The sequence below is a fragment of the Mastigoproctus giganteus genome, chromosome 13 (assembly GCF_048544385.1).
Source record: "Mastigoproctus giganteus isolate SK-2022 chromosome 13, ASM4854438v1, whole genome shotgun sequence".
Classification (NCBI taxonomy): Eukaryota; Metazoa; Arthropoda; class Arachnida; order Uropygi; family Thelyphonidae; genus Mastigoproctus; species Mastigoproctus giganteus.
Genome location: NC_143587.1, coordinates 112548056 through 112563881, shown reverse-complemented (window position 1 = coordinate 112563881; position 15826 = coordinate 112548056). Strand labels below are relative to the sequence as shown.

General features: G+C 38.6%; 1 protein-coding gene across 1 annotated transcript in view; it reads right to left on the bottom strand.

Annotated features, from left to right (window-relative positions):
- LOC150076369 (uncharacterized) overlaps positions 1-15826 on the bottom strand; it is a 265264-nt gene that overhangs the window by 157795 nt on the left and 91643 nt on the right. The window contains exon 5 of the mRNA XM_090388089.1: positions 15687-15774. Within this exon, the coding sequence (XP_090244215.1) occupies positions 15687-15774 (88 nt within the window). The remainder of the gene's footprint in view (positions 1-15686; positions 15775-15826) is intronic.

The window sequence follows — 15826 nt, the reverse complement described above, 5'->3', positions numbered from 1 at the left end:
AACATCTAAATTCCACTGGTTTCGTCTAAATCTCTAAGACAACAAACACAATTAGCTTTTATCTAGCATATAGCCTCACGTCTAAATTTAGTAACATCAAAATTTTGCCCGACCTATTAGGCCTTTAACACATCTCTTTAGCGTTCAACCCCAGCCAGCGATTTCCTAACAGCAATCCCATTAAGCACTAATGCCAAGTGCGTAATTTTTTTTTTTTTTTTTTTTTATTTTAAGGTCCTAACCACTGAAATCCCAGGAAATTGTCCATAATTATGAGAGCTTCCCTGGACTCAGGGGAAGTACCCACGGACTGGAGATGTGTAAATGTGACCCCAATCTACAAAGGAGGATCAAAGGGAGACACAGGTAATTACAGACCTGTTAGTTTAACTTCTGTTCCAGAGAAATTAATGGAGGCACTGCTAAAGGAAGCATTGCAGGATCATCTAGACAAGACTTCAGTTATAGCTCGGACACAGCATAGGTTTGTTAAGTGGAAGTCTTGTCTGACTAATTTGATTGGATACTATGATGTAGTCACAAAGGAACTGGATGCAAAGAGTAACTCTGATATCATATATTTGTATTGCGTATCCAGTATCACAACCAGATGTATCCAATTGTGATACTGAATACACCCAGCTAGCCTCCACGTGGCAGGGTATGGGCAACGTCAGTCCCCACTAGGGGCCTGGCAGCCAATAAGCCGGTCAAACAATGGGTACAACATATCACACACTGCACAGCCACGGCCCACACACTATCAAGTCTCTGGCTTGATAGTGTACTGTCCTCGATACAGCGAAACTCAAGCGGAGTTGGGAAAACTCCCAGGTGTCATCTGACACGAACATACCTTATACCTTGTTGGTGTGGTACCACAGAGTTGATACGTTACTCTAGGATTACTGCTTCCTGTATGTAGTACTTTACATTTGTCAATCTTAAACTTCATTTGCCATCTCTCAGCCCATCTGCTCAACTTTTCTAGATCCTGTTGCAGCAGTGTACTGTCATTAGTGTCATTAACAACCCTGCCAACCTTCATATAGTCTGCAAACTTGGACATTAAGCCTGATATACCATCATCAATATCATTTGTAAATACAGAAAACAATAATGGACCCAATACTGAACCCTGAGGGACCCACTAATAACATTAGTCCATGAAGAGCAGTGTCCATTGATTACCACTCTCTGTCTTCTCCCACTCAACCATCCCTTTATCCATAGCAGCAATTTGCCTCCAATGCCACACTGCTCTCAATTTGTGCAGCAGTCTTCCATGTGCAACAATATCAAAGGCTTTTCTAAGATCCAAATATATGATATCAAAGTTACTCTTTGCATCCAGTTTCTTTGTGCCTACATCATAGTATCCAATCAAATTAGTCAGACAAGACTTCCACTTAACAAACCTATGCTGCGTCCAAGCTATAACTGAAGTCTTGTCTAAATGATCCTGCAATGCTTCCTTAAGCAGTGCCTCCATTAATTTCCCTGGAACAGAAGTTAAACTAACAGGTCTGTAATTACCTGTGTGTCCCTTTGATCCTCCTTTGTGGATTGGGGTCACATTTGCACATCTCCAGTCCATGGGTACCTCCCCTGAGTCCAGGGAAGCTCTCATAATTATGGCTAAGAGTTTGCTTACTTCCTTTGCCGCCTTTAATATAACTGAATAGTTTCCATCCACCCCAGGTGCCTTTTCTTGTGTTTATCTTCAACAATTTCTCCTCCACTTTACTCTCAGTTATTACAAGATTATCTAGCTTACTGCCAGAGTTGAATACACCACTAGCATTCCCTTCCCTGAATAACTCCTCATGTGTGATTGTCGATGCAAAATATTCATTTAGTTTGTTAGCTACCTGAGCAGGTTCATCAACAGTTGAACCATCGATATCAAGTGGACCAATACCAATCTTATTCATCCTCTTCGTTCCAGAGTTTACATAAGTAAAGAACTCTTTGCTGTTTTTCTTTGCATCCTTTGTCAAAGATTTCTCGTAATCTGTCTTTGCCTGCCTAACCTCCTTTGTGACTTGGTTACAGACCAGCTTGTATCTATCATAGGCTTCTGTGTCACGTGTTAATTTATATGTATCCCATGCATTTTTCTTCTCTGTCACATGTCTAATTAGTTCATCTGACATCCATTTAAGCCTAAATCTTGAACAATATTTCTCTGTTGGTATTATTTGAATGTTTCCCATTTTAAATTTGCTGTTGGTAACATCATCAGTTGATTCCACCTTATAGAATTTAGATACTGTCTCAGACCACCGTAGTCACTTTTACGAAAGCAAAAACCCTTCCCTTTACCCTTGATGGTAGTTCTCTTGGAGTAAATCCCACTTCAGCACACTGTGATCACTGCCACCTAGTAGTTCCTTTATCTGCAAATTCTTGATACATGAAGAATCATTATCGATAATCAGATCAAGAGTATTACTACTCCCTCTAGTTGCCTCCTGAACATGCTGCTGTAGAAAACAATCATCCAATAAATCCACAAAAGCCTTGCTAGTGTGAGAGTGACCAACCCACAAATTCCACTCAATATCCAGGAAATTAAAATCCCCCATTATAAGACACTCTAATTTACTGGCCCACTATTTCTCTGCACAGTTGCTCATTATACTCATCAGATTCTTTAGTCCTATAACACACACCTACTCTCATTTTTCCTTCCCTAGTGCTTATGTCACACCAAACAAACTCAACATTGCACTGTCCACCAACATCAAATGGATGCACTTCCTTAGATTTTGTGTTTCTTAACTAACAGCATAATCCCTCCTCCCTTCCTGTCCATCCTTTCTGTACACATTGTACTCCCCAAATTCCAGTTCTGCACTGCTTATTTCTGTGTGACACCATGTCTCTGATATCCCAACAATATCTGCCTTCAATGTCGTGACTAGTATTTCAAGCTCATCGAATTTAATAACTATACTCCTAGCATTGGTGTACATGCACCCGTTTCTACTCTTAGTTATCCTAACACAGTCCATGTATTTACTTGTTCCACTATGACTCCCAGCAGTCCTGGAAATTCCCATTGCCTTGCTTTGCAGGCTGCTGCTCAACTGCATTTCAACAGAAGTAGTTGCAAGAATCACTTTTACCTTTGCCAGCGGCTACTGTTAATCTATTAGTCCGTGTATCCCCCCCCAAGCTAGTAGTTTTCCGACCCACCTAACTCTGCCTTGATAGCATCAGCAAATATTCTTGCACCCTTTCTATTAAAGTGTATCCCATATCTGTAGAAGCAGTCTCTCCTGTTAACAAGTAAGACTAGCCTGAGAAAAATTCTACCCCTTGAGCCTTGCAAAATCTCTCCAGGGCCGAACTGATCGACAAGGCTCTCATCATATACTCCCTCCTATCGTGTCTGGGCAGAATTGCAGACACTTTCAAATTCAACCCAACTCACAGCTTTTTTTTCAGCATTGTCTTGTACTTGTTAAGTAATTCTCCCGGTCTCCTGCTCTTAATATCATTTGCGCCAACGTGTGCAACAATATCACCCTTTGAGCCCTTAAAGGATGACATCTGCCCTACAATGTCATCAACCTTTGCCCCTGGCAGACCTACCCTGGTCCTGTTCCATCTATCCTTTTTGCATAATATGCTCCCTGTTTCCCTGATGATAGAGGCACCTACAACAACTAGTTCCTTTGGGACCAGCACATTCTGCCTTGGGGGTTGCCTCTGTATTGCATGATGTTCAAGTGCAAGCTCTGGCATTGATGTGGGTAGCTGAGAGCTTTATGCAAAATAAATCCTTTGAGGGCATCCACCCTGTCCTTCAAGCTCTCATATAAGCCCATAACAATGCCAAGTTGGCACCTGATTTCCTCACACTCCTTACACTGTGCGTGCGCACGCACACACACACGCACACACACACACACACACACACTCCCCTTGGCAATATCATGTCCTGTTCCTGATAGCTCCACAAACATCAAACAAGCAGTGCATTTCAATAGACTGTGATTCAGAGGGAAATTGACCCCCCCCCCCCCAGTTTTCCCCGAGCCACAGCACTTCCACTAATTTGAGCCTTTTGCTTTGCAGCTCTGGTCTGAGTCATAATTTCTATTCAAGTTCAATAAAATTCCAATATAAAATATAACCCTATATCCCAATGCAGTTATAACACTATATATATGTATTACGTTATCGAATATTATCTCCAAGTTATGTTATATGACTTTCTTATCCCCTGTCAACTTATATGTAATTTATGATGTTATGTTTGTAATAACTAGGTCGCTATATTTATTTAGTTAAAAAAGTACAATTCAATTGACAATGAAATTTAATAAGATTAATAAATTTTACTGATTAATTGATACTACTACTATACTCGCTATCTAGTTTTCCGTTAAACCTTAGACTAGCACACGCTGTATCATATAACAATGGAGGCAAGTTACAAACGGTTAATCTACGGACACGAGGTATTATTTACTTTCCAAATCGCTCTATCTAAATTCAAAAAAAACCACGGAGCTTGACTAGGTCTATAAGATACTTATAGAAAATAATTTAATCTAACAATTAAGTCAATAAAGCGGCTAAGTATAATTAAAAACTTTTGTTTACAGGAGCTGCAAAACCTATCCACACGTGGATTTGATACCCTTACGGATACTAAGTAATAACCGACAATATCTCTATCTAAATTCAATTTAAACTAAAGTATTGTTACTAGGAATATAAATTAATATGCCAATTTAAGTCAATAAAAAAACAAACTTCTCTATTTGCTGGAGCCGTAAAAACTTCGCCTGTTCACATGTACTCTCGCACCTACTCTCAGTACTCTCGCACCATATATATTATGAGTTTATGTAATTATTGGCTAAACCACAACATCATTGCCTAGTCAAGGTCCTCATATGCAGAAGATTTCATTGTTTTTCTGATAGTCATGCCTTTAATGCTATCAGATGTGCCTACAAAATCTAATAGCTTCACTTTATTTTTTATGATGTTGTGTATCGTTTTGATACCAACATTATAATGGTTCATTAAAGATTTAACAGATGCACCTTTTTCGAATAATTTCAAGTTTTTGTTCAATTGAAAGCACAACTCTTTTGCATTTATCAATCATTTTCGTGATTTCTGAAAAAGAAATATATACATATTTACTATAAAAAAAAAAAAAAGTTGCCACTCCTAACATGAAAGAATTTTTGTTTCATAATAATGAAACAAAATTTCTTCTGCAGTGCGACAGAACACAACCCACACGATGCACTAAAACAAACTAAACATTTGTTCTCTTTCCGCTGTTTTTTTTTGTGCGGCAGATGTGAAGACAGCAGGGGTTGCGGAATAATAGGTACATTCATCTCCCAATCATGACTTATACCGCCGCTTCTTATCACTTATTTACAACTTGCAAAACATCCATTTATACCTTTCTATTTATAATGCTGTTCTTATATTATAACCCGCATCTGACTATAATTCTATCACAAATCACTATAACACTCTTTTACAGATTGCATTTTTGGTAACGAAATTGTTTCATTTGGTGAAGTCGATAGCTTTAAAATGAATAGCAAAAACATGTTTGTTATGTTATTTGGTTTTTAGGAGCATTAGCAACTAAGGCCATATTGCTCCAGGATATGCGGTGGTCATTCCCTGACCTTTCCGCATCCTCCGTATTTGGTGGTAATGGGCTCGAACCCCGGTCTAATCAAGAAGTGTGTGCTAGGCACTGCTGCTCCTTCCCACCTGGCTACAGAGGCACCTTGCAAAAACATGTAATTATGTTTTTACTATTCTAAAACATAGAATTACATGTAATTAAATGTCTAATTCTACGCATGGTTTAAAGCAACGAAAATTTCTGCTTCGACTCAGTGGATTCTTCATGCCACAGGCTGCCAACTACCTTAGTTTTATGGCCTGCCTAAGATTCATAAGCCAAGCGTTCCTCTCTGACCCACTGTATCCTGCTGCAATGAAACTACACATGAACTATCTAAATATATTGCAGGACTTCTCACCTCTTGTAGGAAATACCATCCACATTGTCACTAACAGCAGCGAGTTCATTCACCTTATTAAAGAGCTCTCAATCTCTGACGAGATTATGGCGTTATTCAATGTTGTGTCCCTGTTTACATCAATTCCTGTCCAACAGATGTCCAAATTATTTGCTGTATGATTCCTTTCGCCTCAAAGGTGGTACTTGTGCATATGTCCGTTCTGATATTCCCTGTCAGAGACTTGGCAATTTGGAATCTCCTCTCTTTGATCTTCTCTGGCTTAAAATCTCTCTACCTCATTGTGTAAAATTCATCTGTTGTCTCTACCGTTCTCCCAACTCCACTAATCACTTGGAGCTCTTTGACTTCCTCTCTTTGCAACTTGACTTTCTCCAGTCCAACTTTCCTAACAGTGAGGTAATTTTCCTTGGTGATTATAACATTCACAACTCCAGCTGGCTTCCATTTTCTAGTCACACCGACCCAGCAGGTCGAGATGCTGAGGCTTTTGCAATTACTAATGACCTAGCACAGATTGTTCATTTACCTACAAGAATACCGGACAATCCTAATCATACAGCCAATACGCTTGATCTTTTTCTCACAAACAACCCTTCTAAGTACAAGGTTGAAGTGAGAGGTCCTTTAGGTACTTCAGATCACAACTTGGTGATTGTCTCTTCTCCAATGGAACCTTTATCTCATGGCTATTCCCAACCTCGTATTGTTTGGCATTACAAGAATGCAGAATGGGACGACCTGCGAGACTTCTTTTCTTCTTTTCCTTGGTCTGATTACTGTTTCAAAACTTCTGATGTCAACGTTTGCTCAGATCGTGTCAGTAAAATTATTCTTGCAGGAATGGAATCCTTTATCCCACACTCCACTTTAAAATCTCATCCTTTATCTAAACCTTGGTTTTCCAATAAATGTGCTAAGGCTGTCCAAGAGAAGAACTTTGCATATCGTAATTGGCTTGTTTCTAATTCTTCAGTTTCATTTTCTGCCTACACCAAAGCTCGCAACAATTGTAAAGCAGTTATTAATCAGTCCAAACTAGAGTTTGAACAGGCTAAGAGTAGAAAACTTGCTTCTTGCCCTAATGGTAGCCGAGCATTCTGGTCTCTTGCCAAAGCTATTGGCCGCAACTTTTACCCATCTCTGCTCCCACCTCTGTCCAAACCAGATGGTTCTGTTGTCACTTCAGCCAAGGATAAAGCTGACCTGCTAGCATCCCATTTTTCTTCCAGCTCATGTATTAATGATCTTGGTAAAACACCTCCCACCATTCCTAACACGCTCCATTCAATGCCTCCTGTGGTCTTCCATCAAAAGGATATCAGAAGGATTTTGATGAATCTTGATGCTAAGAAAGCTCCAGGTCCTGAAGGTATTTCTCCACTTGTTCTCAAAACCTGTGCTCCTGAACTTACTCCTATTCTTTGCCGCCTTTTTTCACTTTCTTATTCCAAAGGTGTTTTTCCTTCTGCTTGGAAATTTGCTCATATCCAGCCAGTTCCTAAAAAGGGTGACAAATCCCTCCCATCCAATTATCGTCCCATTGCAATTACTTCTACTCTTTCTAAAGTAATGGAGAAATCAATTAACCGCCAACTCTTAAACTACCTAGAAAACTTCCGTCTGATCAACGATCGCCAGTATGGATCCAGTCAGTGTCGATCCACTGGTGATATTCTGGCTTATGTTACCCATTTATGGACTAATTCAATGGAAAGGTTCGGTGAAACACAAGTAGTTGCTCTTGACATCTCAAAGGCTTTTGATCGTGTTTGGCATAAAGGTCTTCTAAACAAGCTTCCATCTTATGGTTTGCCAACTGTTTTTAGTAATTGGTTATCCAGTTTTCTCTCTGATCGCTTACTGAGGGTGATGGTAGATGGCTCTCTGTCTTCTAACTTCTCCACTAATGCCGGTGTCCCCCAAGGTTCAGTTCTTTCCCCCACTCTTTTCCTCTTGTATATCAATGACCTTCTTCCATTGACTGGAAATCCTATCCATAGTTTTGCCGATGATAGCACATTGCATTCAACTTTCCATTTTGAGAAACCTTGTCCAGCTCAATCAGCTTCAAGTTCTCGAAAATCTGCTGCCAATTCCTTAAATGCCGATCTTCAGGTAATTCTCCAGTGGGGCAAAGACAACTTAGTTGATTTCAACCCTTCTAAAACTCAATCTTGTCTTATATCTCGCAAAAAGGATTCTTCTGCTCCTATGCTTATCTTTAGTGACACTCCGATTTCTAGGCAAAATGATATATATCTTTTGGGTATTACCCTGACTTCTAATCTCTCTTGGCACAAGCACATTACAAATATTGCTTCCTCTGCATCTAAAAAACTTGGTTTTCTCTTTCGCTCTCGGCATTACTTTTCTCCCAAACAGCTGCTCACTCTGTATAAATCGCAAATCTGCCCTGCCATAGAATATTGTTCCCACATCTGGGGTGGTGCCCCCAAAACCTCTCTCAGGCTTCTTGATTCCATTCAGAAGAGGGCAGTTAGGTTAATTAATGATTCATCTCTAACAGAGTCTCTCCACTCGCTTTCTCATAGATGCACTGTTGCTGCTGCATGCCTCTTCTACAGATACTTCCATGGGCACTGTTCTTCTGAATTGGCTTCTATAATTCCTGCTCTCTCTTTCAAAACAGTCCGAACACGTGCCGCCACCAGCCGACATCCATTTACTGTCCAACTTCAAACCCACAGAACCAACTTTTCATCTTCCTCATTTATTCATTCAACTGCCGTTTTCTGGAACAACCTTCCTTCATACGTATTTCCTGAAAATTACAATCTACAGAAGTTCAAGTCCAATATCAACAAATATCTTCTTTCGTCTTCTCAACCTCCAACCCAAGCACGGTACTAAGTACTATAGGTTATAATACCTCTCGTGTTTGGGGTTCTCATAAAAAAAAACAGGCCGTAAGCTGCCAAGAGGCTTCTGGAGAATGACCCAAACCCACCAAGCAGAACATTACTGTCCACTGACGACATCTGTACTGCCCTCAACCTGTGTTTAATAGGCAGCATCATTACCTTTGAAGATTCCTTATATAAGCAGGTGCACGGCACTGCCATGGGTGCTCCTGTTAGTTCCATCGTGGCCAACATTCACATGGAAGAATTGGAAGAACAGATATTGCTAAACCCACCATTACCTATTACAATATAGTGCAGATACGTCAATGACATCTTCACCGTCATCCCACATGGTTCTGAAACATCATTACTGGAGTACCTCAATTCCTTGTCAATGTTCATCCAGTTCACTTTAGAGTTAGAAATGGACGGATCCCTTCCATTCTTGGATGTCCTGGCAAAACGTGCTCACACCTGGAAACCTCAGTATCATCATCATCAGCCATTTTCAATCCACTGCAGGATGAAGGCCTCTCCAGCAACTTTCCAGTTCCTTCTGTTTTGAGCACTGGCCATCCATTTACTACCCAAAAACTCATGAATTTCATCTATCCATCTCCACCTTTGTCTTCCAGGTTTTCTTCTAGCTCCTCTTGGGTACCATTCTATTATTTTCTTAGTCCATCTGTCATCATGTCTTCGAGCTGTGTCCTGCCCAAGACCATTTTAGTTCTTTAGTTTTGATAAGAATGTCCTTTACTTGAGTTTGCTGCCTAATCCATGTGTTTCTCTTCTTATCTAACAGTCTAATTCCCAATATAATTCATTCCATTCTTGGCTGTGTAGTTCTCAGCTTCTCTTCCATTCTTTTGGTGAGTGCCCAAGTTTCACTTCCATAAGTCATGGTGGGGAGTATACATTGGTTCATTATTTTACGTTTCAGACAAACTGGGATATTGCTCTTCAGTATGTGACTATACTTCCTGAATGCTATCCATCCAAAATTTATTCTTCTCTTGATTTCCAGCCATTTATCATTATTACAGCTAATATCTTGTCCCAGATAAGTATATGACTCCACCTTTTCAATTACTGCTCCTTCAATCATTATTTCCCTTTCCGTGGCATACTTGTTCATCATTACTTTTGTTTTAGCCATATTCATCTTTAGTCCAAAATCCTTACTAACTGTGCATAACTGATTAAGATTTTCCTCTAATTCTTTGGGATCGTGGCTTATGACCACAATGTCATCTGCAAATCGTAAATGGTTTAGGTACTCTCCGTTCACATTGACTCTTTTCTGCGACCAGTCTAATCTTATGAAAGCTTCCTCAAGGGCAGCAGTAAACAGCTTCGGAGATATTGTGTCTCCTTGTCGAACTCCTTTCTCAATTTTAAATTTCCTACTGTCTTTGTCTAGTCTAATAAAGGAGGTAGCACTCTCATATATTTTCTTCAAAATCATAATATATGGGGTATCTATGCCTTGTCTTTCCAGTGTCCAAAACATTGCCTTATGCTGTATGGAGTCAAATGCCTTTTCATAATCCACAAATGCCAGGCATAATGGCGTTTTATATTCATTTGCTTTCTCCATTAGCTGTGATATTACGTGAAGGTGATCCATTGTTGAGAATCCTGTCCTAAAGCCAGCTTGCTCTTTCGGTTGATTCTCATCAAGTATTCTTTCTAATCTGTTAGTAATGACCCTTGTGAAGAACTTGTAGATGTGGGATAACAAGCTAATTGGTCTATAATTTCCAATTTCTGATTTATCTCCTTTCTTATGCAGCAAAACTATGATTGCATTATTCCATTGCTTAGGCATCTCACCTTTTCTAATGCACTTTGTGAAGAGCCTTGCCAGTTTTTGTGGTATGTCTCTTCCTCCCAATTTTAACAACTCTACAGTAACTTCATCTTCCCACGGAGCTTTCTGATTCTTCATTTTCTTCAATGCATGTTCTACCTCATCAGGAAGAATATTGGGTATGTCGTATGTGATGCTACTTTGCAATCGATCTTCCCCACAGCTGGCATCATTCCCTCGCTCCTTGTATAATTCTCTATAGTAGTCTTCTGCTATTTGAATTATGCCTTCTCTGCTGTTTATAAGTACACCATCGCTATTCTTCAGTTTCAGTATCATTTGTCTTTCTGTATTACTGCTCATGGCTGCTGATTTAAATCCTTTGTTTTCCCTTAATGTTTGTTCTACTTTTCTTGTGTTAAATCTTCTTATGTCCTCTCTGAGTCTTTCTAATGGCTTTGTGTTTTTTTTGCTCTTCATTTGTCATCTTTGGTTCATCATGACAAGTGTTTCTTGACTAATTTTTTCTTCTTTGGATTTCTTTTCCCTATAGGTTTCTTGGGCTTTATCACTTTCAGAAATTTGTAGTATTCCTCGTCGATATCCTGGTCCTTAGCCGTCTGCAGAAGCTCAAACTTGTTCTTAAGTTCCAGTACATACTGCTTTTTCTCCTCTTCTGTTATCTCAAAGACCTTTGTATTATTTAATCGAGTCAGTTTTTTCCTTTCCTTTCCTACATTTATATCAAGTGTACATCTTACCATTCTGTGATCACTTCCAACATTTACCTTATTCAGGACGGTAACATCATTCACAATATATCTTCTGTTAGTGAGGATGAAGTCGTTTTCATTAGTTGTTAATCCATTTGGACTCTTCCATGTCCACTTTCTGTTCACCCTTTTCTTGAAAAAAGTGTTCATTACTGACAGTTCTTGAGATTCTGCAAATTCCACAAGTCTTTCACCTTTTTTATTTCTTTCACCAATTCCAAAATTTCCTATTGTTCCCCTTTCTGCGCTGTTTTGTCTTTTTCCAACCTTAGCATTGAAGTCTCCCATAATAATAGTGTAGTGAGTTTTGTGCTCATCTAGAAGACTCTCAATTTCGGTATACATTTCTTCAACCTCTTCATCATCATCATGGCTCGATGTTGGCGCATAAATCATTATAATCTTTAGCTTGTACCTCTTAGAAATCTTGAATATTAGTCTTGACACCCTTGGTGATGTACTTTTGAATTCCAAAATGTTGTTTTTAAAATCTTTATGGACCAGAAACCCAACTCCACCTTCACTCCTTTCACTGTTTCCATTGGTGTACAGCAGATTTCCACTTGATAAACTTATAAGTGATTCATTTCTTCTTCTTGTTTCAGCCAAACCGATGATATTCCAATTCACATTTTCTAATTCCTTTTCCAGCTCTAATATCCTGTCTTCACCGATGAGTGATCTTATGTTACACCCTCTGCTTCCACTCTGATCCTCTTGCTGCCGTAAGAGGGAGAGTGAAAGCTGCTGGGGACTGAGAGCCATTTGTTTTGTCGTGCTGTCATATGCTGGAGGGTTTGGTCTTTTCCTCTTCACACTGACCAGGCGTCTTGAAGAGAACACACAGGATACCTGTTCCCCTCTAAGCCCCCCAGTATACCACAAGCCAATGTGGTGCAGTTAGTTCACCAACTACAGATCTGGCCACACCCCAAGTCATCTCAACAGCACTGCCCACACCCTGTTCTCCCGGTCTTTGAGCCACTCCAGCACAGATGAAGCTAGGTGCAACGAAGACAGACTTGGTCAATTGTGACTATCCAACCCACATATTGGACAAATGCTTATTGCAAGCGCAGGAGCTCGCAATTCACCCGAGACCGCCATCAACTAATGACAATGTACCTACCTCCTACATTCCCTACTATCCAGGGATGTCGGGCCAGATTTCAAAAATCCTTCAAGAATACAACATGAAATGCATGCAGCTACACGGTAGACACTTGCATTCTCTGGTTTACAATGTGAAGACTCCAGTCGCCCCCTCTTGTACAGCAGTGTAGTATACCACATAACCTGCAAAGACTGTAACAGCTGCTACATAGGGGAGATCTCGAGACGCCTTAAAGATGGCCTTGCAGAGCACGATAGATCGATTAGCCTTGCTGAGACTGACCAATCCACAATCGTAGAACACTTCTGGTGGACCCACCATGACCTTAATGCCAAGTGCGACTATGAAGTAATTGACCAGTCCCAACACTTTCGCCACTGCCTCTGTGGCTAGAGTCACTTAATATATCATGTAATTCAAGAACTATGAATCGCAGCAAGGGAATGGGACTACACCCTATCTCGGAGCAACTGTTTTGAGAATAGATAAGAGCACTGGAAGCATAACATACAGTTCCATGCAGCAACAATGAACACCAATCTAGTGGTTGAATCGTCAACCTCATGCCCACGCACACAACTGTTTTAAAATTTTGTCTCTAACGTCTCCATTCTGTTAGTATTTGCTGACAAAGAGGCCCATTTAGCCTTTGAAGCTACAAACCATTTGTAATTAAATGTGTATTAAAATTTTTACTGGATATAGGTATTTATATTTATATTTAATTGTTTATTTTTCCTAGCAATACCACCACTTAAAAAATGTCAAATGTGTGAGAGCTATAGTTCCCATACTGTAGTTGTCATTATTGGTTGGAGACACACTGTTGTCATTCCCTGCTCCTTGCATTCACAAGATAACAGATTATATTGTAAGCCAACTCGTGTTTTCAGGAACTCACATTTTTCTGTTCAAACAGAAATTTTGTGAGGCGTGATAGCGTGAACAGAGGAGCACATTTATGGAGATTATTACCATAAAACAATAAAAATTTGCAGTTCTGGTTTATTGGTCTTTTCTGTTAGTGCAATCTATTATAAACATGTAGTAAACTCGATCTTATTGTATTTGACTGGAATTCTGTGGGTTTTTGCATTATTATGGTGAGATATGTTTCCCCTTCCATGAAATCTTCAATCTTATAAAAAACTTAAATAAATTTTCAATATCTTCTCTCTTCATTCCTATTTTTTAAGTTTCGTAAACTTGTTACTCCATATCTCACTTGTACAATTTGTGCGTGTCGTGTTTGCCGTTATTGATTGCTTATTTATTTATTTATTTTTTACTGTTTTAAATTTTGCAATCCAAATAAAAAAGTCAGTGAACAGAAATATCAATTCGTATGCATATATTACAGCATCAATTAAGCTATGTACGTACTTTTCTCACCAGACTGAACTTTTTTTTTTTTTTTTTTGAGTTCTCTGCCTATCCCTATTTTTGCCAAAAGCCCTATTGTTTTTAATATGTGAAATACCATAACACGGAGATTTTTTAGGAAAATGTGTATCGTGGTATAGCAGAACTGACTGTATTTGAATATGTCTGATCGGAACTTCAAAAAAATAACATTAAATTAATAACAACATTATCTATGACCACAATAAGCAGCCAAAACTTGTACAAGTGTTGAAACAGAAGGCCAAAACAGGTAGGGTGAAGTCGGTTGTAAATATTAACATCAATACCAAAATAATTAATTGGATAGATTATCACAACAATCTTCATCAAGGAACTACAATCATAATTATCTATCCAATATGTTGAACCTCCAGACTAATGGTGAAAGAAGGCCAAATTAAGTAAACCAAATGATCAGAAAAAACATGGCTAATAAACAAGAGATAATTTTGTATCAGCAGTAGTGTGGAGAATAGTCCTTGTATGGATGTTTATTAAAGTTAATCAATAAATAAATTAAAATAAGTCAGATATTTATAAAATTGTAATGGCATAAAAATGTAATGTTGAAAGATGTAGAGAAAATTATAGAAGGCCAAAAGAAGAATAAAAAAAAAAACAAAACTAACTAAAAATAATTCTCCTAATATGATTAGCTTTGAAAACAACCACAATGCATCTTTAAATAATGTTCTAAAGCAAGTGAGAGATCTATTACTGCACCTGAGGAAAGTTAATTCATTTCTGCTTATAAAAACCTCAGTTCTTTTAACAATTTTTGGAGTAACTGTTTCTATGCGTGTAACAGCTACATCTAGAGCTTGTGAGCTACCTCTTGAAACCCACACCTCCATCTGTGGTTACAGAAGTGAGTTGTATCCGTTTTTAATAAGAAAAAACCTACATCCATTACAATTATTACTTAAAAGCAACTGATATCATGATTCATCTGTCTGTAAAAGTCAGTCTGTTTTACAGGATGAAAAACAAGAGCTCCCCTCAATTGTTAAAGCTTACAGACACTAGAAACACTGGTGATGAACACTGGTAAGTCTTCTGGATATAATGCAAGGGAATTCCATGGTTTATTTACATGCCACATTTCTGAAACAAGTGAAAAAATAAGAGAACATTTATCTGATCATCAACAAGATCTGAATCATAGATGACTCTACTTCCCCGTTTTAAGTTAATGAATGCTTATTCATTAACTTAATACAACTGCTAGGGCAGATTGCAGTTGTATTAAGATATATAAATGACATTAGTGGAACTCTTAGAATAACAAAAGATAGAAATTAAGACCATATCTGTGCATTTATCTCTGTAAAAATACAAATAAACAAGATTCAATATTTCTATAAAATAAATTCAGATGTTTTTAACAAAGTACAGCTTAGTAATTAAGAGTTATAGAATATCAGCAAGTTCTCAATTTTCAACCTAAGGATTCATTTGGTACATGAATTATCTCCATTTAATGCAGTTGGCCCCTCTCCATCCCCCCCCCCGCCAATGGACAAGATCAACTTATCCACACACTTGCAGAATGACGGAAAATCTTTCCTCGCCCCCTACCAACTGCAGAAACTACTAACTTACACAGGTTGCTATTTTTGAAACCATGTCTTTTGCTAATAGTATATTTCCAATGATGAGTGGTAAAAATCAACTTACCATAATATTTTACAAGTTGAGATCTACGTCTCTCATAATCATCTTCAAGCCTTTTAAGTTCTACCCATCTTTCTGGATCCTCTTTATGCTAACATGTATAGTAAAACATTAAAAAATACATTTCAAAAACAGACGTGCAT